The 25837-nt window shown below is 48.8% G+C and overlaps 1 protein-coding gene across 4 annotated transcripts in view; it reads right to left on the minus strand.

The window, feature by feature from the left end:
• Positions 1–1324: 1324 nt before the first annotated feature.
• Positions 1325–25837, minus strand: part of SPATA20 (spermatogenesis associated 20) — a 46924-nt gene continuing 22411 nt past the window's right edge. For all 4 annotated transcript variants that reach the window (XM_081899649.1, XM_081899652.1, XM_081899651.1 and 1 more), the window contains exons 13-16: positions 24378–24580; positions 22463–22662; positions 21211–21291; positions 1325–1640 (exon numbers count right to left, since the gene is read on the minus strand). In XM_081899649.1, the coding sequence (XP_081755775.1) occupies positions 1470–1640; positions 21211–21291; positions 22463–22662; positions 24378–24580 (655 nt within the window). In that variant the 3' untranslated portion in view covers positions 1325–1469. The remainder of the gene's footprint in view (positions 1641–21210; positions 21292–22462; positions 22663–24377; positions 24581–25837) is intronic.

The raw sequence follows: 25837 nt of genomic DNA on the forward strand, positions 1-25837 counted from the left end.
ACAGATACCAATGCTCGCCAGCTCAGCGAGATGGTTCTCTTCCTGCTCTACTCCACAGAGTACAGGGAGGCAAACCCGCAAGTCTTTAATTTCAGAGTGTGCAAACGAAGAGAGAGGCACGGTTTATAAACTTAACAGCCCCAAATTCTGCAAAAAGTGGCAGTTAAGCTAACCAATATACATGTGTTTTCTCCCAACTGATTAGAGCTGTGAAGCGTATTTACAATGAATTTCGGAGATTTACCGGCAGCTCCTGGACTGGTGAAGTAAGTATTGGCAAGCTGGGAAAGGAATGCCGTACATGCCAGTTCACGGAGAAGGGAGCAGTGCACTTGTTGCCCAAGGGAATATTTGCATATATAAACAAGAAAACACTGTCCATTTTTGTTTTCCCCTTCAAATATATGAGAGCTAGAAACTTGCTTTATTAAAAATGAAGGCCAAGCTCTGGATTCTTCCGTATGGGACTAAACCTGGGGCTATGCAGCCATGTAAAGGTAAAGGGACCCCTGACCATTAGGTCAAGTAGTGGCCGACTCTGGGGTTGTGGTGCTCATCTCGCTTTATTGGCCAAGGGAGCCGGCGTGCAGCTTCCAGGTCATGTGGCCAGCATGACTAAGCCACTTCTGGCGAACCAGAGCAGCGCATGGAAATGGCATTTACCTTCCCGCCGGAGTGGTACCTATTTATCTACTTGCAATTTGACGTGCTTTCGAACTGCTAGGTTGGCAGGAGCAGGGACCGAGCAATGGGAGCTCACTCCGTAGCGGGGATTCAAACCACTGACCCTCTGATTGGCAAGTCCTAGGCTCTGTGGTTTAACCTTTCACCCACAGCACCACCCACATCCCTATGCAGCCATGTAGTCTCCTCTAATTATGTACCATGTACACCATTTGGAGTCTTGGACCGTGTGCTTTACTTCACCCATCCACACTTACATATGCAAGGTCAGGCCTCCATCTTCAAAGTAGCTTAACAAAATATACAGTGAGTGTCGCTCCACAACAGTGCCTAAAACAGCCTGGGGTGTCTCACTGGCAAGACGGCCCTTTGCCCATCATAACCTGAGCTGTGAGGAAAGTTAGGGCCTTGCTGAGCTTCCTCTGCAAGTCTAAAAGTAAACCCTGCAGGTGAGGAGAGGCTGTGGACCACTAGATGCTGCTGGATCCAGCTCCCATCATCCCTGACCCACTGGCTGGGGCTGATGGGAGTTGGAATCCAACAACAGCTGGGCGACCCACAAGGTTCCCCAGCCCTGCGAACTGGTTGCCCCTAACGGCAAACAAACTTGACCACTACTGAACATAGGGGGAAGATGCTATTCAAATGGAAACAGGCGGGTTGAAGTGGGCCCAACCTGGCTTTATTCAACCTGGCTTTATTCAAAGGAGACTTTATTGCGAGGTCCAAGCAGGGCTCTCTCTTCTCATGTCCATTGAAGCGCAAGGGCCACCAAGGCAAGCAGCTCAGGGCAGCAGCAGGCGGCGTAGCTCCTGGCTGGAGGTGACAGGCAAGGAGCAGGCAAAGTTCTCGCAAAGGTAAGCTGTGGCTTTTCCATCTTTCTTCTCCAGAGAGGAGAGGAAGCCAAGGTGCCGGTACAGGAACCCCTTGGTGTCCCCGTCTGCAAGAATCAGCACCTGAAATGGGAGAGACAACAAGGAAGACACACAGGCTAAAGTGAGTGTTAAAGACGACGCAACCTGCTCCCTTTCCTAGGCACCGGGGCCTTGCTCAAATATCTAGCAATGTTTCAGAGACCCAGGGTTAAACTGGTGGCTCATTCCATCGGTCCTCCCATCCCCCCTGCCCTGCCTGCAGTTTTCTGACACGTGCAGCACATGTGGCTTCTGGGAGACATCTGGGTCAACTAAGTTAAATATTACTGGATGTCTGGGTTTGTTTTCGACTTCACAAATTTGTTTTATTCTAAGTTTTAGCAATATTGGGAGGGGTTCATACTTGTAGTTTTTATTGCTTGTAGGTTGCTTTGCTTGGGCTTTGCCAAGAAAAGCACCATATAGATATTTTTAAAATATATGTTTAGGAATTAACTCTCTGGGGCGTTTTTTCTTTGCTCCATCGGTATCTCTGGAATGGCACACCTTGGCCTCTCCTGCTTGTGACACATTATAATCTTGATTATATGGATTTGTCTGGGTTGCTGGCAAACTAGGGCTCAAAATCAGCTGGAAGCACAATTAAGGTGGCCATTCCACAAGACCATGTAGTGCTATATTATCCAAAATGCCCATCTCCATTGCTAAGCTCTGTCTACAATGTTTACTCAAAAGTTGTCCCCATTCAGCAAATGTCCCCTTCAACTTTAATTCCAAGCTCCCTGCTTGCAACATCACTGATTAACTGCCTCTTGGTCAGTCTATTTTGGGGGGGACGGGGACTTAAATGACTGGTTTCCTTTCATTATTTTCCTTTCTTTTTCTGAATTGCAAAATTACGCCCTTTTACAGTTAAAAAAGTGACCGGAAAAATAAAAGCCAGCAATTAAAGCCTGCTTCCCCCCCACCCCCCAGCAAGGGAACAAGAAGTGATTATGGGACGAAGGATGTGCTGAACAGAAAGCAATTGGAGGCAGAAGCCACTAGGAGGAAACTTCTACTTAAATACTGAGCAGCCCTAAAAGGTCTCAGTTGTGATTTGGCTGCACACACCCAACAGGCAAGTGAAAACAGTAGCCTAAAATCATATATGCAGAGAGCAGGAACACAGAAAACACTGGAATGCATATGGATTCTGCATAAAATCTAAGTGAACCAAGGATGGTAACTTCAGACTGAACAGCTTGTGTGTAAGCAACTCCGATAAGAATACAGTGGTACCTTGGGTTAAGTACTTAATTCGTTCCGGAGGTCTGTTCTTAACCTGAAGCACCACTTTAGCTAATGGAGCCTCCTGCTGCTGCCGCGCCACCGGAGCACGATTTCTGTTCTCATCCTGAAGCAAAGTTCTTAACCCGAGGTACTATTTCTGGGTTAGCGGGGTCTGTAACCTGAAGCGTATAGAACCCGAAGCGTATGTAACCCAAGGTACCACTGTATTTGGGATGGTGGGTCCTGCCTCTCTGTGCAGGTATTTCGCTCAGATTCCTTCTAGATCCTTTCCGGTCATTCTGGAAAAATTCTGACATTGCATGAAAAGAAAACATGGAAGAATCAGCAGCTTCTCCCTCTGTCCTGTTGACAACTCAGAGGAATACGCAGCGTAAGCAATACTACAGTCTCTCTACCAAGCCTGCTGCGAAGAAATGTGGAGGAGCAGAATATCCTATCTGTAATACAGGCTATCCAAGGTGTGTTACACCTGTCTCTTGCCTAAGGTACCGAGGACAGGAGCCCACCCTGAGTTTGTCACACCCAGATCCGTGGTGACAAACGGAGATTCGTGAAATGAAGCCCGGGGAGAAACTGTTACCCTGAGTAGCAAACCAGAACCGACACCTTCCGTTAACAACCCAGCAGCCTGGCTGCGTAAACAAGCCCACAGCATCCCGACTGGCTCGTGTGTGTCCTGGACATGAGGAGCTGTGCAGGTGCGACTTATTTAAGCAAGTCTCTCCTTGTCCAACTCCTTGTCACTCGGGACTTGGGGCTGCGCACTGCACTGTGAAGCCGTTTGCGGGGAAGAGAGCCTGTGTTTCCCCCCTCCCCTCCTCCTGCCACCCTCTCCCCGTTCAGCCCCATCTGTGCCACAACTAAGCTGTGATCAACAGAATCATGCTGCTGCCACCCCCGCTTGCCCAGCAGGCTTCAAACACGCCGCTCTAATTGAACTCAAACTGCATTAATCACTTTTACAGCATGCCAGCTTCCTGCACGTAGGATCTGGAGCTCGAGCCCAGGCCTAGCCCAAATTCTATCCAGCGCTGTTCCCCTGGTGCCGGATTGAAGCAAGATCATGCAAGGAGCTGAATGTCAGGCTGGCACAAGCGGCTAAATAGCAGGCCCTTCTCTCTCTCTCTCTCTCTCCACCCAAAGAATGAGTCTGACACAAACTAGTAATGTCCAGATGAACCCTGCCGTGCATTCAATGCCATGTGACGAGGTACAAGTGTGGCCGGTGGGTCCTTCCCACACCAATGCAAGCCTGGGTCATGCTCCCCGCACAGCTGCACATTTAGCATTAGTGAAAGGGGCTGTGCGCACCAAGTAGGGTTCCCAATTGGGTAGAGGAGCTGAGCATATGTGGAGGGGGCCTTTCCTGACGCATCCTGAATGTGTAGCTCCCAGAGGGTCAGAATTCACTGATCACGTGAATGGAGAACAGGGAGATACCATGATGAAATGGAGGCTGGCACCAGCCAAAGGACACACGAGAGCCAAACCGGACTAGAAAGCTCCTAAGAACTTGGTCCACCTGAAGCATCCTCCGGGGGAACAGGGAGGGGATGATGAGGCCTTGAATCGGCTTTTTCTCATCCATGCCTTGAATGTTTCAGTGTATCTGAAGAAGTGTGCATGCACACGGACGCTCATACCAATAACAAACTTTGTTGGTCTCTAAAGTGCTACTGGAAGGATTTATTTTTTCCCCAACTATGGCAGACCAACACAGCTACCTACCTGTAACTATGCCTTGAATGTGTCGGCTTTGTATAAGTAGCTTTTTCCTCATTCACTCAAAATGCCTGTGTCACCTCTCATGCTGCCTTAAGCACAGAAGCCCATCACAGCAGGCCAAAAGTATCAAGGAAGTTGGTCAGGAGTGAAACAAACTCTCTCTCGCTGAGGCATTATGACTGTTGAACACAGGAAGTGATTGACAGGGACTTTTGAGCAACTCTGGACCTGCCTCCCCCCACCCCCCATCACCACCACTTAAAAGCACCCAGAGCAGATTGAGGAGAAATGGCTGACACTTTAGAAGAGGGGACATCAACCCTTTTGGGTCAGTGGGCACACATGTCAATTTGAGGAATGTCTGCCATGGGGGTGTGGCATAACACGACATCACTGTTACAGTGGTACCTCGGGTTAAGAACTTAATTCGTTCCGGAGGTCCGTTCTTAACCTGAAACTGTTCTTAACCTGAGGTACCACTTTAGCTAATGGGGCCTCCCGCTGCCGCCGCGCGATTTCTGTTCTCATCCTGAAGCAAAGTTCTTAACCCGAGGTACTATTTCTGGGTTAGTGGAGTCTGTAACCTGAAGCATCTGTAACCTGATGCATCTGTAACCCGAGGTACCACTGTATAAGGGAATGGCATAACACACAACGTCTGCCACATCAAAAAGAGCCCACAAAATGACCACAAAATAGCTCAGGCATCCCCTCCTCAACATCAGCCGGGGGTGGGAGGGGAGGCACCAGTCAATGCCATGCTCACTCACAGAGAGAATAGAGGTTCAGAATGGAAGGAAGCACGGGTCCCCCATTCCGGGCATCCAATGAAATGTGGGCATGTTTAAGGTGTTGCGTTGCATGCAAATATAAAAAATGGAGATATATATATATATATATATGAGAAAAGGTGAACCTGTCCAAACAGAAACTGAGCAGGAACAGTGAACAGGGGATTGCGGGATTTTTTCCCAAGGGGGTGTTTATGCAGACCTTTCATGGGTGGCACAGAAAGTACTAGTGGGCCCATTGGTGCTTGTGAGCATCACACAGGTGGCTCCAGAAAAGGAAGAACCCTGCTAGAACAGACTGAGGATGCATCAGGTGCATCTGGCCAGAAGCCTCCAGGAAACCCACAAGCAAGAATCGCCTCTTCCCATCTGTATATCCCTGGCAACTTGGAGGTTCCATTATAGCTGATAGATTAGGTTTTCCTTGGAATGTGTTCAAAATGGACTGCCTTGCTTCTCCCAACCTCTTAAAAATTGCTCTTGGTATTCTATTGTACAGAGATGCTCAGGATGACCAGGAGCAGAACCTTTCCTTTTGATACCCAGGGCCTTATTGCCCATAGTCAGGTGGGGAGGCAGGAGAAGTTGCCTCCTAGTTGGGCCTGTTGTAATATAAGCCCATAGTGGTCCAAAGGGAAGATGCACCTTCTCCGTCTGCATCAGTAGCTGATTGGCCAGAGGGTGTCAAGCATGCCAGTGCAGAGTGGGAAGTGGGCAGACAAGCTGCCCCACCAGGTGTGGTAGCCCCTTCCCTCTTTTTCTCCACACAAAGAGGTCCCCCCCCCCCACGAAACAGGCACCCGGACATCTTCATTCTCTCTTCTACAGTCTCCTGTTCCCAGCATTTCAAGAAATAGTTGGGCTATTGCTAAGACTTAAAGCGCTTTGATGTGCATGAAACCTGGAGGCTCCACACTGTGTCATTCACCCAAACCACATCCTCCCCACTACTAGCCTTTGAGACATGCATGGTAGCATGGAAGGACTGGCATTATTGTGATATTATGCCACTGTATTGCTCTGTCTGTGACAGCAGCCAGGGTTGTGGCCTCAGTGTCCATTTTCAGCCTTGCCTTTAGAACTGATATAGTCACCTTCTTTGCTAACGTTGGACTCCACCCCTTTGCTATCCGTGTGTGTGTCTCTTAAGGCCCTTTCTTAAGCATCCAATCCCTATGCACATTCCTGTCGGAATCTGCGTTCCGTCGAGCTGATAAAGCTCATCTTCCTCCGGTCGAGTCCTTCGGAATCGCCTCCAACGATAATTTGATGAAGCCTCAGGCACATTCCCATTCAGCAGAGTTTCCAGCACAGGGAAGTGATGAGATTTATGGCTACATGGCTATAGAGTTTTATTTCTCACTACGCAGACAGAAAAGAAACATCCTTTCTCTATGAAAGCAGAGAGCAACTGAAACAAACAAAGGAACATTAACCAGTAATGTTACATCCGTCTCCCATCTTCCGTGAGACTTCCAACAGCCTGGAATGTCTCTGGAATGTAAACAGAGCCTTGTGACTCCAAAGCACTGCTCAGTGGCAAACAGAAACTAACAATTGCTAGCCTGTTCACCTCTTGCATTTTTCTCCCTTACATTTAAATGCCTAGGTGTTTTCCTCCCCCATCTTTTCCCTTGTCATTCTATGCGCACTGTAACTTGGCTACTACACCTGACTGCCTATCTAAACGCCCTTTCCTTAGCGCAAGGCTCTCCTTTGCTTGCCAGTCCTCATTCTGTTTAGGGCGTCCTTTTCATTATATTCGTTTCGCTCCTGGAAAATGCCCCAGCGTCCATCTCCCTGTTCTGATTTTTCTCTCCACAAACATTTCAAAGTGAGCTCTTGGGGTGTTTTCTAGGCCAGATCAAAGCTTCTGCAGCTCCTGTCGCATTGGGTCACCCCTGTTAGGAACGCTCTAATCATGCCTGAGAAATGAATGGCTGCAGCACTAATTAATTTTTACAATACAGAAATTATTATTAGCTCCCCTGGGTCCTGGGCGTTAATGGAAAGTGCATTGGGGATGAAGCTTGTCAAGCGCAAGGATCATCTACCTTTGTTCAAGGTGTAAAACAGGGCAGGGTGTGCTGAAATGAAACAGGGTAGAAGATACACTAAATACTTCTGTCATTACAGGACAATGGACCCTTCTCTCTCTCTCTCTCTCTCTCTCTCTCTCTCTCTCACACACACACACACACACACACACAGAGTGATTGATTTATAAGGGAAGAAGGAAATGAACAGGAAAGGGCGAAATCATCAGTGTGGTGAAATTATCACATTATCAGTCACATAGAAAGAGAAAAAAAGCTTCTCTGGACTGTGTGAAAGCGAGACCATGTGCACACACACTCATACACATGGAGGATATGAAACAGAGGGTACCCAAACCTCCTATAAACAGTATTGCCCACATCAGCACCCTGGGATAAAGGCAAATATGTCATTTCTGTGATGCACTGCTGAGCTCAAACTGAGATCTTATGGAAGAGACACCAACTTCCTGAGCCACTGGGAATGCTAGTCAGAGGTGATTATGGACTGTTTCACACCACAGCCCATAATCCTCCCAGGCTGGGAAGTCAGTTGCCATCAGAGGGGCCAATCCAGTGCACCCGGTGTCTGACATGGAGCTGTTAACTTTCCCCTGTCTGGGAAAGCCATTCAGGGAAGCCACCAAACAGGTCTCGTCCAAAGATGGCCACGCTTGCATGTGCCAAGGCACACTTAATACTAATTCATTTCCCACTTGGTTGCAGCAAGTGCCTTAAAACGCGCAACATCTGTTTACAGGTAAGAATGCAATCCTTCGCTCCCCAAGTCGGCAATTGCATATGTCGCCTCAAACCATATCTATATCTATGTCAAAATGCCTCTCCTTTTCAGCCAGCATCTACCATGCATAAAACCTGATGCAGCTTCTGAGTAAGGGAGAATTCCTGACCATAAGTGCCTGGTCAACTGCACGCCAGAAAATGTTACTTCGTACAAATAAACATTCCCCAGCATCCCAAGGATGCCCTAGATGAGCTCCAATGCCTTCAGTGGCTCCTCCTGCCACTCACCCTTTGCTTTCCCACTACCCCCCCTCCATATGTTGGCAAATTCCTGGCTCAAGATGGCTGTCAGTTACATCTACTCCTTGGGAAGTGGCAGAGCCCCCTTCATCCCACCCCAAAGGATTCTCCTATACAACACAGACTATCTATTTTATTGTACTTGGATCCACCTAAACCAGGAAGAGGAACCTTGGTAAAGATTCCACCTGTTTGGCCCACCTGACCTCCCTGGTGCATTCAGAGCATCTTCAAGAGTGATAACAGACACACACATCCCCACCCTGCACAAACTGGCCGCGTTTGTCTTTCTTTTCATTTTTATAAACTGTCACTCTCTCTCATTGGCTTTATCTTGAATTCCAGGGGTGATTAATTACCAATTCATGTCCAACCAGAAATTCATTAATTCATTTTTTTTGCAGCCTCCCTGAGGTCCTCTTGCTCAGGCAGGATAAAGGAAAGCCAGAGCATTAGCACTTGGTGGACAAAGGAGATAATGAAATCCTTCATAATTACCCATAGGCCATTAGCAGGGCAGGGAATAATAAACCAGAAAGCAAACTCCAGCCTGAGGCTGCCCACTGGCTGCCTTTTTCATTTTTGTGTCAGAATGGGGTGTGACACAGCCTTCCCTTTCCAACAGTGGGACCCCCTCAAATCCTGTCATTCGGAAGGGCACATCACATCTGGAATAGAGAGGCACTGAACTCCCCCTAATTTCAATATGCACTTTTGAAGTAGCAAAGCCACGCAGCAAAGCAAATTATTGTGTGCAGAGGGGAAAGAAATCCTCTGACAGATTATTCACGTTGTTTCAATGTTGTTCAGCACATTTTTATTCCCTTGGCGGCGGCTTCTCCTCAGCGCCATTTTCATTCTTCTTTGCCCTCACAGACCTCAGCTTCATTTGCTATCACGCCGACCTTTAATCTGATTGGCTGTGGTGACGGGTGACCCGAGTGGTTTTGTTCGCCAGTGTCCATGAGATCATCATGGGCTTGGGTCACCGTGACCATTAGGATGGTGACAAGCGAGGCCATGGGGCTGTGAGGGAAAAGGAGAGGGAAGAATGGCAGCAAGGAGAGCAGCACTGCCAAGCAACACGCATCTGTCTTACAAATGATGTCAAAAATCACCCCAAACATGAGGCACTTTTCAAGAAAAACAAAACATGCCGTTTTCTGCCAAGGCTCAGGAGTAGGCAGCTGTCGGAGATGAGCCAGGCATCAAGGGCTGAGCCCATAAATCAGAGCAGAGGGGCCCAAGCCAGGAGAAAGAGCTAGGAATGGAACTGCCTAAAAATCTCGGTTAAGCTTATCTGCATGGATCCCCCCCTAATTCGAATCTAACTCCTGAATCTAAATGGGAAGCAAGCACCCACCACCACCAGTTCCACTAAAAATACAAACCATTCTCACATGCAATATGCATTGCGTGGCGAGTTCCCCACCCCCCAGGTAGAATAATGACACATGACACAATTATTAAGGTTAATGGGCTAAAAAAGGCCACACCTTTATTGGTTACAGGTGATGAGCGGTATTGGCTTAGGCATTGGACCTAACTGACTATATCTGACTCCAGCCCTTGAAGTCTGGGAAGGGTTAACCACCAGTAGGGGAAGTCCTGCTGATGCACATCAACTAGGAGCTCCCCCGGGGTCACCGATAGGGGGCGTGCCTTAGGCCCTCACCTCCCCAAGCTTCGGACAAGGCCACGCCCCCCAGAATCCTTTAACGGACTACCCTTCAATATGTGGGGCAGGTGATGGCGCTACCTCCCCTCTTCTAACTACAGAACAATAACAATGCCTAACCGCCAATACCCAGGAAGTTGTGACAATTTGCTATGAGGTAGGCAAAAACCAAGTGGCTAGCGCCAATTTGCCAAGTGGAAGAATTCCTACCAGGCCCCTCAACAGCAACCAACTGAAGTCCATAGCAAGGTCAAAGAACGAAAACCTTGAAGGGTGGGAGGGTGGGAAAAACCAGAGCAGATGGAAGCGGACGAAGATGGGAGATCCCCGGCTGTGTCCTGCCTTTAAGGGGCAGGCCACACCCCCAGAGCAACCCAATTGACTGGCCAGGAGGTGACGCAGCCAGGAATCCCCCAATCGTGCAGGGGCTGGCCTCCCACCCCCTGGGCATGTGGAGGGGCCATGAAGCCCGCAACCCCACCTCCTCCTTAAGGCGGAAGTGGCTTCATTATTCAGATAGCATACACATGTACACTACAGGTTTCCTAAAGTAATCTGCCGCATAAACAAATACATACAACAGTGCATATGACTGTGTAAAAATATGTTGATCTTAAATATGTTTAAAAAGCCATACTGCAAAAATATAGTACAGCATGGGGCTTGACTCTTCTATATGTATAATACATGTTTCTTTTGACGTGTCAGGCTTCTTTTATTTTGTCAGCAACCGGGCTACTGAGTTCTGCACCAGCTGAGGTTTCAGCCCCGTGTACTGCAGTAATCCAACCTACAGACTACCAAGGAACAGACAACAGAAATTGGGCTATCTCGGGCCAGATAGGGGCATAGCTGGGCCACCAGCTCAAGCCAATGGAAGGCACTTCATGCTGCTGAGGCCACTTGAGCCTCCATTTTAATTGTTTTCATTGATTTTGTATTTTTCTCAAGCTGGAGAAGTCGTGAAGTCCCCTACACCAACATTTCTGTCCCAAATGTTTTTTTGCATGACATCTAGAAACCCTGGGCTTGGACCATCCACACCCAGCACGTCAAAAGGATAGAGAGCTGCACCCCTGGTCAGGAAGACCTCTGGCAGTCCCAAGGGAGTGGAATAACAAATTGTATTTCACTTCAAAGCCTGGGCATGCCTCCCCATCTGCCAATTGGGGGCCTGATGAGTGTAATTTTAATGAAGTATGCAGGTAGGGGCAGAAAACCACCATCTCAGGTGACAAAAAGGCTCAGTGCTCACTTTGCACCTGCCACTTCACTGGCGGACGTCATCCCTTCCTGTTCCCAATCTGCAGAGGAGATGCAACAGCTGGGCTTTGAGGACACAAGGCTGAGGTGTGCCATGCAGTTCCACCCTCCCATGCTGTCCCAGCGTAGAAAAAAAATCCAGTCATCTTTCCAACACAGGGTATCTAAAGCAAAGTTGACTTCTCCTTTCCACCTTAGAATTGACTGTTTTCTTTCCACTCCAAGCAGGATGCTGCTACATTGTTTGGCGAGGCATTAATTACTATAATGACCAAATCCATTACATTCACCTGGGCAGGCTTAGCCACCAGCACCTTGCTCCTACGGTGCAAGTAAGGATGTCAAGTAACATGCTGATATATATCTGTTAGTCTTGCCTACACAAGCAAGCGCATCTCCGGGGGGAAGTGAGTCAGGGCTGCCTCATCACATGCAAGAAAAGGAAAACAAAAAGATCAATGGAGCTGCAAAAAGAAAATGAAGACATCTTCCTAAATTTGCACCGCAGCCTGTGCACAAAAGGAGGATCAGTTCTTCCTAGACTGCTGCTGCGCCACCTCTCTTTTTATGCCGTTCCCTTGCCTCAGGTTACACTTTCACCCACCTTCGTTCACAGGCTTTGCTGGCAAGTGCTCAATCACCTATCCCAGAGAGGGTAGCACCTAATGACACTGGAATAGCAGGACAGCTCAGTTTGTTTATTTATATATTTAAAGGCATTTCTCAACCGCTTAACCTTTAAAATCTCTAAGTTAGTGCAACCATAAATGCAGTCGCAAAAAACAGTATTATAAGAACAGAGATTTTAAAAACACCAGAGATCTAGAAATAAGAGCATCCAATTCTATGGGTCAGGGAAAGCCCGGGCAATAAGATAAGACTTTACAAGATGTCTGAAGCAACTTCTGGGGGGTGTTTCGCATAAGGCAGAGTGTCAGATAGTGGTGTGATTGCTCGAGAGCAAACAGGCAAGACTCTGACCTGTCTTTTCCAGGCTTTATTATTAGTGCAAACTATTTACAGTGAAGAGCGTCGCAAGTTCATGTCTGGCTCAGTCGCTAGCAGAATCTGGGAGTGGTCGGTCCTTGTACCTCCCCCAGCATAACAGTCGTGTGACCCCCAACCTTCTCCTCCCCTCCCTGTGCCGAAAACTACTGCGCAGAGTGGGTGCTGGCAAAGGGGTACTTCCCTCCTCTCCGACTTGCTCAGGGTCGGTGTTGAGGCTCTGGTCCCACCACCTCCTCCCCACTGGAGGTGGGGCTTTCCTCCTCACCAGAGGAGGAACTGCTTCGCAAGACTTTCGGAGGTTCCCAACACAACTGCCCTACCACTCTCACCTCTCAGCTGATGGCAGTTCCCTGACAAAGAGGGAAGGGCATTCCAGAGTGCAGGGAGCAATGGCAGACAAAACTGTTCTGGGGTCACCACCCTGTGATATTCTGTAATGCTAAGCCGGCCAAAGTTCTCAGCATGCCTCAAACACTTTCAAACTGCCCCATTCTGTAGTTCCAGTTGCTCACTTTGATTGTTTGTGAGCCTGAGCATCACTCCCGAATGCCATCCCATTCCCGGTATTTTTGTTTACACTCTTCCTACTTGAACATTGAAATTCAGGCCAACGTGGCTACCTGGTGGCACGCGGGCAGTTAGCAACATAGACAGTGACTTGGTACCCAACTGTTGTTGTGTCCTTTAGGCTGCTGAATTCCCACAAAATGAAATCAGCAGTGAAGAGGCCAGACACGGGGCTGAGTTTGTGATGTGCGTGAAAATCCTGGGGGATTCCATTCTGAGCCAAGTCTTTACCCAGATCAGTTAGAACTAGTTTCCTCTTCGCCTGAAGGAATCTGTGCCCTGGTTCTATCTTTTCTTGTGCTATTACTGAGGATACTCCCAATGCTGGTATTCTTGGCCGCTACACCAAATTACTACAAAAACTGGGAAACGAAGAGTTCGTGGCATCTGTATTTTCCCCTCTGTTGGCAATGATTGAACTATGCACTTCTGAGGAATGTTGAGGGGGTTGTGGGAGGGGAGAGAAGAAGGTGGAGATGACTTGTCTACATTTTGCTCTGCTTGCAGGCTTCTTGGGCTCATCTGGTTGGCCACATCAGGAGACAGCATACTGGATTAGAGGGACCATTGGTCTGATCCAATTGTATTCTTATGATGATTCCTTTATGCTATGTTGATTGGACAATATGGTGAAAACGTTGACCATGCAAATGGAGAGCTAGATGATGCCCTCTGAGAAGTTCCCAGGTCTGAACTCAAATTCAGTAGCGGGGGTGGGTGGGAGCCTATGATGTGGAGGATGGAGAACACATTATCAAGAAAAAAGCCAGGGATCGTCACAGACAAGATCCTTCCACCCATAGTCTCCCCCAAAAGTAGGACTATACCAGAGGGAATCTCAGAAGCCCCACACAGAGGAGGCAGATATGCCAAGAGAAGCTGTTGGAGAGAGGGTCTTATTTAAACCAGACAGTGGTGGAAGAAAGAGGGGTAACCTGCAGAGAGAAGAAGAAAAAGAGTTTGGATTGGATATCCCGCTTTATCACTACCCGAAGGAGTCTCAAAGCGGCTAACATTCTCCTTTCCCTTCCTCCCCCACAACAAACACTCTGTGAGGTGAGTGGGGCTGAGAGACTTCAGAGAAGTATGACTAGCCCAAGGTCACCCAGCAGCTGCATGTGGAGGAGCGGAGACGTGAACCCAGTTCACCAGATTACGAGTCTACTGCTCTTAACCACTACACCACACTGAGTGAGCCACTGGCTGATTCCAAGGTCAGATTTGCATGACAAAGGTAAGCCAGGTGGTGATCGCATGTAGCACCACTGGAGATCCCAAGTTGTCCATTTAGTGGCACAAAAACCTAGGAAGTGCTTCATCTCTGCACATGCAGTTGTTTAGAGTGACGTGCCTTGGCCCAAGTCTCACTGTGATCACACCCCTTGCTTAATCTTCTGATTCATTGCAGGCATGTTTCAATCCTGCACGCGATTCAGCCGCATGTTGTGGAGTCCGCTGCCAGTGCAACCCACCATCTGAAGCTTCCATGTTATGTTTCATGGGTGGGTGGGCGGGCTGACTGCACCTTGTTTATGACTTTTGACTAAGTAATTTGGGCTAGTCATCTTTCTTTCACAACAAAGTCACTGCTGCTCCTCTGGACAGCCAGCAGGTGGTGGCAGCATGTCACTGAAGCAGTCAGGGGAGGAAATGAGAGTCAATGACCACAGAGTGAAGTGGGGGGTTCGTCCCCCCAAAGGTCCAGCCATCCAGGGGAAATACTCAAGGGAGGGGAGGGCAACATACCCTTCCCTCACCCAATTTGTTATATGGACGACAAATAGAGAAAGAGCTGCTGACAATCACAGCTTTCCCTTCCAAAGCTCTTTGCTGCAGTTAAGAGTAAATTGAATTAAACGGTGAGAATGGAATTTAATTTCCATGCTGTTTGATTTGATCATGCTCCCCTTCCGAGAGGCCTCCTCCGCTGGTTCATCATCTATCTTGGGGCCCCTCCCAGAACACGTACAGGTTGCAGGGAACAAAAAGCTGATACAGCTGTTGGGAAAGGGAGTAATTTATTAGCACTGGCAATGGCGGGCTCGGCTCCCTGCTGCCGACACGGCGCTTTCAAAGCTCCAAAGTGGGTCAGTGCTTTTAATCCTTCTCCGCCAAGGCAAAGGGAGAGGTGGAGCAGCAGCAGCAGCAGAGGCGGGGACAGGGCAGCAGCAAAGAGCTCCAGGTACAGAGCAGGACAGGATTTGCTCCTCAGCCCCAGCGATGCCTGAGAGAGCCCAGCATTCAGCGCAAGAGCAGCTACTTCAGACCACATTTCCCAGTCACTTGTGCTGGACAGCTCCTGGAAGCCTATCTTAGAAGAGCACTGTTCTTTCTCTTTATCTCCCTTGCGGAGGATAAGGTATTTTGATGGCTACTAGTCACAATGGCTACGTTCTCCCTCCAGTGCTGAAGACAGAATGCTTCTGGGCGCCAGTTGCAGAGAATCACAAACGGGGAGAACGCTCTTGTGTTCGAATCCCGCTCCCTCAGGCCTCCTATGGGCATCGGCTTGGCCGCTGTGAGAACAGGATGCCAGACAAGGTGGGCCTTGGGCCTGACTCAGCAGGCCTCTTCTTACGCCCTCACACACGCCATTTGTATTGTATTCTTTTTGTATAGTACAGTGGTACTTTGGTTCTCAAACACCTTGGTACTCAAACAACTTGGAACCCAAACACTGCAAACCAGCAAGTAAGCGTTCCAGTTTGTGAACTTTTTTTGGAAGCCAAACATGCTCTATTTTGAGTGCTACGCTTCCAATTTGAGGGCCACACTTCCATTTTGAGTGTTACACTGAGGTCTGTCTGGTTTTGCTATTTATTTTGCGTTTTGTTTTTGCGGCTTTTTTTTTGTTGTTTTTGGAACCCAGTTCAGCTACTGATTGATTGATTGTGTGACTGCAGAACACTGTTTATTGCTTTCTTTTATGGTATCGCTAGATAGTAAAATTCATGTTAAATTGCTATTTTAGGAGTTGTTTTTAAAAGTCTGGAACAGATTAATTCAGTTTGCATTACTTTCTATGGGAAAGTGTGCCTTGGTTTTGGAACACTTTGGTTTTGGAATGGACCTCCGGAACAGATTAAGGTTGAGAACCAAGGTACCACTGTACAGTCATACCTCGGATTACAGCCACTTCAGGTTGCGTTTTTCGGGTTGCGGACCACCAAAACCCGGAAGTACCGGAATGGGTTACTTCCGGGTTTTGGCAGTTGCGCATGTGCAGAAGTGCTAAATTGCAACCCGCACATGCGCAGACGCAGGTTGCGAATGCTGTGGGTTGCGAACCTGCATCCCGCACAGATCACATTCGCAACCCAAGCGTCCACTGTACTCAGAACAGCTTAGCTTACGCATGGCTTGTACCATTTTTATCCTCACACCAGCTTCGTGAGGCAAATTAGGCTAAGGAAGGATGAGATTGGCTCAAGAAGCCATGATGGGTTCAAGTCCATCAGCAGGGATTGATTTGGTCTGTCTGTTTTGGAAAGGATTGGTATTGTGGCAGCGGGTGAAGCTGTGGCGTTAACTCCCGATTTTGTGGGAATTGTATTGTTATGATTGGTTCTGAGGCTTGAGTGGCAAAGGGAGAGCAACTGTGAAGGCAGACACATCTCCAGATCTGTGGGCCTTAAGGCAATTTCAAATGTTTTGTTCTTCTCACACTTTGAACATCCCTATAAGGAAGCACACAGAAAAGAGCCAAGAGGTCTCAGGTGTCTGTAAGGTTTTCAAAATTCTGTATGTACTGCTCCATGTAGAGACTGGGGACGAAAGTTCCTGACACCAACACCTTGGTATATAGCTCCCTAGTACAATAAGCCAAATGCCCGTGAACATATAACTCAATAGAAGTAAACAGGTCTCAAGCAGGCAGGGTCACAGGTTTCTATGGCTTGCTTATGAATTTCTGGCCCTTTGACTGCTTATTGCCACTTGCGGAGGAGACCCAACATCAGGCAAACTCACACAACCACCAGCTTCCCCAATCTTTCTCCATCCCAGTTTCATTCAACATGGCATGTTCTTCGATAAGGAAGGTATCAATCATAAGGAGGCGGGATGCAGCCTAGCAAACATGACAGCTGCTGGAAGAGCCAGCTGCCATCAAAACGTAAGAGTCCCGCTGGATCAGTCCAAAGGTCCATCTAATGTGATATCCTGTTCTCACGGTCGTCAACCTGATGCCTAAGGCAAGACCAAAGGCAGTACCTGAGCACAACAGCATCCTGGGAAGCCCACAAGCAGGGACCTGAGATGCCACCTTATAGGCCACACACTAAAATATAGGAGGAATCGAGATACTAAAGCTCTGCTTATACATCTCCCCACCACCACTCTCATGGTTTACTCAGGCAAAAATAAATCAGCCAGGAAGTTGAGGGGACTTCTGGGGGTTTGTCACTCATGTTAAGGCTTCATAGTGTTAAAAGCTGGTCAAGGAGTGTGCCTATGTGTTCACATAAAAGTAATCCTTGTGCTGCATTCCTAAGAGCTCTGGGGAGGATCTCAAAGTAAGAGCAGTGCTGGAGGCTGCCTGTGGAGATCCTCAGAGCCACATTATAGATACAGGAAGTCCTGTCTCAGGCGCTCCCACGCTTTGAGGTCCTCCCAAGGGCTTTTGGGGAGTGTGGGCAGCCCAGGAGGCTATGGGATGGAATCAGCACAAGGGTTGTTTTTAGCAAAAGACACAAACACCTCGGCTCCCCATCGCGTCATGAAGCCTTAAGGCACAGGTGGGAAACTCCTGGCCCACAGGCCTAATGTAGTCCACCAGGCCTGGCCATTTGGCCTGTGCCAACTATCAGCTGGGCTCTCATAGCCTCACCTTCCTGTCAAATGTGGCCTGCGGGAGGTGGTGGGGATAAGGATCTATCCCATTGGTCGGATCCAGTTCCCCACCGTAGACTTAAATAAGTGACAAGCCTCTGCTGCATGAAAGCTTCACTGATGTTCCTCCCATCAACCCTAAAAGAGGCAAAAGAAAATGACTTACTTTTTTGGGTGCAGAGTAAAGCATTTGGCAAAAGGGGAGAGCTGGGTTGTGCCTACGAATCTGGTGCAAAGCATGGCTTTCTGAGATGTCCGGCTGCTCAGTCCCCTTGCCTCTTTTCAGGGACCCCAGTATCTCCCCTGCCCTCCATCTGTCCCCAGCAATTCCACTGCCCCAAACAGCTGAGACCCTTTCCACCTCTTTTCCTCCCCCTGCTGCACCTCACTGGCAGGCAAAATAAAATGGAATGGCGAGATGCTCCAAATAATGCAGCCAAAGCAACTGACAGCAACATGCAGGATTTATCCCAAGCTGCTGGAGCAGAGCTTTCTTCAAGCAGAATCTGGCCCACAGAAGAAACCAAGACACTGGCAAACTTGAAGCACAAAGAAACAGACTGAGATATCCTGGGACACCCTAACTGGTATTAAATAAAAAAGCCTCTGCAATCAAAAGCCCAAGCCTAATGCATCTAACCACCGCCCTCTCCAGAGGAGGGAAATAAACTCTGCAGTCCACAGTCAGCCTGTTGTCATCCAAACCGTCCATTTTGCTAAGGAAAAGAGGACATTTTTCTGCATGGAATCTGTGTCAGCTTTATGACTCCAGATGCGTGGGCAATCCAAGGATGACAGCTGGGCGAGACGCAGGCCACAGCAATGTGTGCTTAGCCCCCCAGAGAGGAAGTGCTGAGAACCCCATGCTCAAGCATATGTGGCAGCCGTCGGAACAACCTGCTTCCCAGGCAGGGGCCAAAAGACAAAGCCGCTGATGTTGCCACTGTTAGATGAAAGCAGCCCCTGCAGTATGAGACACCGCTGCCTTTACCTTGGAGAAAGAAGGGGAAGCGAGCTGGAAGGGAGTGTCTGGGAGGTAGAATTTATCCAACAAAGGCAAGAGGGCAAGGAGATCAAGGAGAAGAAGAACAGAGAGAAGCAAAGAGACATAAACAACCCAAGGCCTTCTTCATACTGCAAGGATTTCATCCCACGGTAGTCAAGGCAAGCAGCTTTGCTTGGAGCCTACAGATCAAGCAGAGTGCTGCACCCCAATCCGAAGGCAGGCAAATTTTGACTTGTGTGTGTCTCTCCCTCGATTGCCTAGCAAATAGCTTCATGGAGTGCACAAATTCAGCTTCAGAAATGTTCGCTGCCTTTGCAGATGTTTCAGCGTTTGCCGGTTTTCACACGGTCCTTAAAGGATTCTGCCAAGAGGCACAGCTTGTAGAGCACAACAGGACACGGCAAAACAGCTATGTGGTGGAGACAGAGCTTCCGCAGTCCCCACTTCCAGGAGTCTCTGTGTTTTTCAGTGACCTCCAGAAACCCGATCCCGGAGGGAGAAACATCTAAAATCCGTAAGTAACAGTGCAACCCTCTGCCTTCATTTCTGCAACATCTACTGGTCACAGAATCTGGCCCTCCTTATTAAGTTGATGGCAGCTTCAATGTTCGAAACTCCCATAGTTCTAGACGCATTTTGCGACAGGGAATTTCATTAGCACGAGCAGTTTCTGAGCTCTGGGTACAGTACTGCATCTAAGATATCAAATTAAAACTGCAGAGTAGAAGGAAAGGAGGACCTTCTCCTGCCTCCCCACTTCCAGCTACTCTCTGGAGACTAGAGAAGACACCCTCTTAAGAATATTAGTGGGGTGGGCAGGGGAAGGAGCAGACCATGTGAAAAACGAACGTAATATTTTAGCAGCAGTTCATTCATTTTCAGCTTTGTATTCTTGTTATTATAAAGCATGCCTAGACCTTCCGTTGTTGTGCCCATAACCTAGGTTTAAGGTGCTCCGAGCTCCGAGGTTTAATTGAGCTCCGAGCTTTCATTTCTCAGTTTCTAACACTGGGCAGTTTCACAAGGGTTGTCTGGGGGTGCAAGGAATTAAAGGCAGTTACTCTAAGCAGGCTGCTTTGGTAAGCAGACCAAATAGGTGCCTGGTTGATAGCTCTGAAGAGAGCCACTCTGGGGTGGGGCTTCACATCTCATACATGGGTCTGCAGGCTAGCATGTTGGCTAAGAAATAAATCACATCGTCTTGAGTGCTCATTTTTCTTATAGTCTTCAAACTAAGGGACTGGAGCTCTTGTGGGCAAGCCAGCGACAACATCCCCTGCCGTTTCTGTCAACCAAACACAGCACTTCCTTGGGTTGTTGGCATCAGTCATACACCCTGTCATCTTGATCCCTATGGTCAGCCAGCCTGTATCCAGCCTGCCCCCTCCCCCGATCCCCCCCTTTTTTACAAACATTAATTTTTTACTGGTAACAAAAGAACCCAACACAGACATACAAACACAGGTTGTAGGCTAGACAGTCATAATAGCTACGTTTGCCACACATTTGAAGAGATAATACTAGGGTACTGACTGATCTTGTACAAAGAAATGGACATCGCTGTACGGATTTCAAACATCACCCCTCAACATACTGTTCACCTTGATTGCATCAAACCAAATAACCTCTCCAAAAAGACATTCGAAAACCAGAAAGCCTGGGCCCCTCTGGGTTTGAATTGATGTATGAAATAAAAGGTCTACATCAAATGTAGACAGATTGAGGTTGAATCCTGACAAGACAGAAGTACTGTTTTTGGGGGACAGGAGGTGGGCAGGTGTGGAGGATTCCCTGGTCCTGAATGGGGAAACTGTGCCCCTGAAGGACTAGGTGCGCAGCCTGGGAGTCATTTTGGACTCACAGCTGTCCATGGAGGCACAGGTCAAATCTGTGTCCAGGGCAGCTGTTTTGTAATCTGGGAAACCGGGTTCGAGTCTCCGCTCCTCCACATGCAGCTGCTGGGTGACCTTGGGCCAGTCACACTTCTGTGAAGTCTCTCAGCCCCACTCACCTCACAGAGTGTTTGTTGTGGGGGAGGAAGGGAAAGGAGAATGTTAGCCGCTTTGAGACTCCTGAAGGGGAGTGAAAGGCGGGATATCAAATCCAAACTCTTCTTCTTCTTCTTCTTCTACCAGCTCCATCTGGTACGTAGGCTGAGATCCTATCTGCCTGCGGACTGTCTCGCCAGAGTGGTGCATGCTCTGGTTATCTCCCGCTTGGACTACTGCAATGCACTCTACGTGGGGCTACCTTTGAAGGTAACTCGGAAACTACAACTAATCCAGAATGCGGCAGCTAGACTGGTGACTGGGAGCGGTCACCGACATCCTGAAAGTGAAAACACCTGGGCCAGAAGACCCAGAAGCAGCACAAAAGAGGGAGGAGCCAGCTGTCCGCTGGTGGGTCTTACCCTGTTTGGAGTGTATGTGGAATAATAGCAGTGCAGCAGCTCTCTGGTGTCTTCTCCTGCTGGGTCACCACAGATAACAACCTGCCCAGAGAATAAAGCAGAATTAAGGATGTGCTCCAAATACTTCTTTAGAGAGCAAAGAAAAGAAAACAGGTGGGAAAACACCTCTGCAGAAAACGATGAACTATACTCTGCTCACAAGCAGTGGTGAAACATGTTGCCATGGGTCTCCCAGGGCCCATCGCAGGTGACTCTCTCAGTGTGCATGCGCAAGGGGCCTGTTCTATTTCTGGGCTGAATGCCTCGAACCTTTCAACCGATAAAAGACTCAGGAGGGATCCAACCAACTCCCAGTAGGAGAAAAGCCAAAACAAAGGCCGAGGGACCCTCCTGCTCCACCCTTCCCCCCGTACACGCTTTATTTTAAGGTTCCGTTTATATTATTGGATCAGATTGTTCTAAGGTATGTGATCTTTGTTGTACATTTGGTAGTTTCTTCAGCTTGTAAACTGCCTTGTGTGCGAGTGATATAGAAAGACGGTATACAAACTGGGCTGGCTGAATCCAGCCCAGAATATATATACAGTGGTACCTCTTGTTGCAAATGGGATCCGTTCCAGAGGCCCTTTTGCAACATGAAAAGAGTGCAACCCACAGCGGTGCATGTGTGCACGCGCGGGTTGCGATTCGCCGCTTCTGCGCATGTGCATGATGTCATTTTTGTGCGCATGCGCGAGCGGCGAAACACAGAAGTAACCTTTTCTGGTACTTCCGGGTCGCCGCGGGACGTAACCTGAAAGAACGCAACATGAAGCAGACGTAACATGAGGTATGACTGTATTGAAGTTCTTCTCTTGAAGGGCAAAAGACTGGATAGCTCAGTTGGTTATGGCGTGGTGCTGATAATGCTAAGGTTGCAGGTTCAATCTCTGTATGAATAGCTGCATATTCCCGCATTGCAGGGGGCTGGACTAGTTGGGTCCTACTCTCTTGATCCTGTGAACTAAAAAAATATGAGAACATCCCTGCTGGCTCAGGCCAAAGGAGGGAGAAATGGCGGGGGGTGTTAAATGGTGGGAACCGGGGGGTTAGGGAGAATGGTCTCCCCTTTCCACCCTGACTTTAGCCACTTTGGAAGGGGGAGCAAGGATGCTGGCAATCTCTTCTGGCTATCTTCCTGTGGAGTAGAGGCTGGGGAGTGCCAGAGGATCCCCCCCACCCCTTAACATTAAGGAGGAGCCCAAAAAGTTACCTGCTTCAGGGTCCGGTGGAAGGCTGCAGCGGATCGGGCCATCTCCGGGAGGACCACAGGGATTTTCAGCAGCCTCTCCGAGAAGGCAGCCAGGATCTGCCCCGCTTTCTTCACCCATTCCTTGTGGCCGGTGTAGCTGGCTGCCCGCAGAAGGTTAGTAACAGCAATAGAGTTGGGGCAGGGCTCTGCGCCGTCTTGATCTGAAAGTGTGGGGCAGGAGAAACAGTAGTCAAGTCACCCAGAGCGCATGAGCTTTCTGCTTGCAAATTCACAGGCCGTAAAGGAGCAGGGGTCACCAGCCTGTCCGTGGCCAAGGACATTTGAACTTGAGGTTCTGAAACCCCAGAGCTGATCTGCAACCCTGCTAAGTGGCATTTCAGAAGCCCTGGAACAATATGAAATCTGTGCCCCTTTGTGCAGGTAAGGTAAAGGGACCCCTGACCATTAGGTCCAGTCGTGACCGACTCTGGGGTTGCGGTGCTCATCTCGCTTTATTGGCCGAGGGAGCCGGCGTGCAGCTTCTGGGTCATGTGGCCAGCATGACTAAGCCGCTTCTGGCGAAACAGAGCAGCGCACGGAAGCGCCGTATACCTTCCTACCGGAGTGGTACCTATTTATCTACTTGCACTTTGAAGTGTTTTCGAACTGCTAGGTTGGCAGGAGCAGGGACTGAGCAACGGGAGCTCATCCCATCGCGGGGATTCGAACCGCCGACCTTCAGATCGGCAAGTCCTAGGCTCTGTTGTTTAACCCACAGTGCCACCCGCATCCCATTTTGCACAGATACTTAGGAGTAAATACCTCTGAATTCAGTGCAACTTATTGCCAAGCAAACAGGCACAGGACAGAGCTATTACATCCTGGCCTAACTTTAAAGCAATTGCTTTCTGACCTTAGTGGGCAAGTGGTCCTGTCTCCCATGTCCCTCTTAGCTGTTGGGCAATCGCTCCCAGGCTGCCCTCCCAATCTGCGATGTCAGAGAAGCTAAGCCAGCCTCTGAACCTCACCCACCGTGTACATATATGCTGCAAATCAGGTCGCCCACTCAGCGCTGAATACTGGCAGCCTGTAGGTTGTGAGCATGCTAATGTAACATAGAGAGGCCACAGTGTGATAAATGCACAAGGCAAGCGGGCTGAACCACCAGGCCTGTGGTGCCTCCTCAGAGTGTCTGTCTACCGCAGGCAGAGAGATGCTCGGCTGATGCACATCTCTGCACCAACCCACATACCAGGCTTGAAACTCCAGCGCTTGTATCTTTGAAGGCTGGAAAGTGGGGCAAGAGGTGGGGTTGTGGATTGAGGAGACATTTCCCTGAGGCAAGGCTTCACGTTAGCCTCAGGAGATGGATGTGGGCTTATATCAAGCACAGAGACTAGTTTTACGGTTTGTTTGCTTTTAAGCACAGGCACTGGAAACACCAGGAAAGGACCTGTCAGCATACGACCCTACTCAAACTGTTTTAAAGTTAGACCTAGCTGGATGAAATGGTCTTTTCCACTGTACAGTGGTACCTCGGGTTAAGAACTTAATTCGTTCTGGAGGTCTGTTCTTAACCTGAAACTGTTCTTAACCTGAAGCACCACTTTAGCTAATGGGGCCTCCCGCTGCCGCTGCACGATTTCTGTTCTTATCCTGAAGCAAAGTTCTTAACCCGAGGTAATATTTCTGGGTTAGTGGAGTCTGTAACCTGAAGCGTCTGTAACCTGAGGTATCACTGTATTGCTGTTGAACCTATTTCCATAAGGGAGAGCGTCTGCTGTTTTATGGTATGTTTATAGATTGTCAGAAAGCGATCCATACATTAATAAAATATTTTTTAAAGGAAAAACCCGGATACTTGATTAAGGCTCTTGCTCATCTGCTCGGGGGCGTTGCATGCCTGACGGTCTCGTCTCTGAGGGGAAACACGTACCATCCTTCATGCGCAGGAGCAAGGAAGGGTCGCCAGCCTCTGTGGAGAAGTAGGCAAAACCCTTTGGATCCCAGAAGAGCTCGTCTTGCTTGTGCTGCAGCTGCACAGCCCACTCCAACCAGTTTGGGTCCAGCGAGGCCTCGTAAAGGTCAAAGAGCGCTTGGATGACGAAGACGTAGTCCTCCAGGAAGCCATGGATGGAGCTGCACAGGGCCACAAGAATGCAATGGAGTCGCGTCGTCTTAAAATAAGTTTGTTGTTTAACTAACATAATGGGCACAGCAGGTGGAGGACATCCACTCTCACGCTATCCCAATGTATTATTTTAGCTAAGACCTGCCATCCCCACCCCACAGCCAGCATGGCTAATAATACTTTAAAAATACATGGTTGGTTGGTTGGCTGGTTGGTTTTTAATGCTCTTTCTTTTGTTTCGCTGCAATGTTTGAGAAAGACAGCATAGCCAGTTAAAGAACACTGGAGGGGAATCTATTGGACTGCCCTGGCCAGTGGCGAGGGGTGACGGGAATCGTAGTCCAGGAACATACAGCAACATTACTCTGCTGCTGGAACGAGCACGACACTCAAAAAGGTGGGTGCAAATGTCATTTCAGCAGACAGGATCACCTTTATGCAGCCTTCCCCGTTGCCTTTCTCCCGCCACCTCAATTTGCCAACCAGTTAAGCAAAGATCAGCTTGACATGCAGCGGAAAGGCACTATTAGCATTAAGTAGCCAAGCAAATCGCACACTCTCGCACATACTTTCCCCAACTGTCTTAATCTCTATTGACACGAGCTTCGCTTGTGTTTGCTCAAGAGGAGAGCAGGTTCCTGGAAAGAGTAAGTCAGGGATGAGGGTTTTGCTTGGAACCGGGAGGCGGGGGACCTTCCGAAGCTTCTGCTGCCAAAGGCTTGACATCCGTTTGCCACCTGGCAGAAGGCGCCGGTGCCAGGAATGCCAAGGGGGGTTTCAGGAACTGCCCCCTCCAGGGATTGGCTTCGTTTCTGAGGGATGGCAGGCAAGGGGGTTCCCTTGGTGGAAGCTCAAGCTGTGACACATATGCCTGTGTTCTGGGCCGGCTAGCGTACATGCACCTGCCCAAATCTTTCCTTTTTCCCATAATTTTTTAATTAGTTTTCAAACCATTTAACAAATTCAATTCAATTTAAACACGATATTCCCTTAAGACTGTCCAACCTTACTTCCATGCTGTTTCCATTCAAATCTTTTATCTACTGACATCTACAGTGGTACCTCTGGTTGCAAACAGGATCCGTCCTGGAGGCCTGTTCACAGCCTGAAAAGAACGCAACCCGCGTCTGCGCGTGCCGCGATTCGCCGCTTCTGCGCATGCACGTGGCGTCATTTTGCGCTTCTGCGCATGCGCAAGCGGCGAACCTCGGAAATAACCCTTTCTGGTACTTCCGGGTTGCTGCGGGACACAACCTGAAAACACG

This window comes from Podarcis melisellensis (assembly GCF_964234715.1).
Source record: "Podarcis melisellensis genome assembly, chromosome: 2".
Taxonomy (NCBI): domain Eukaryota; kingdom Metazoa; phylum Chordata; class Lepidosauria; order Squamata; family Lacertidae; genus Podarcis; species Podarcis melisellensis.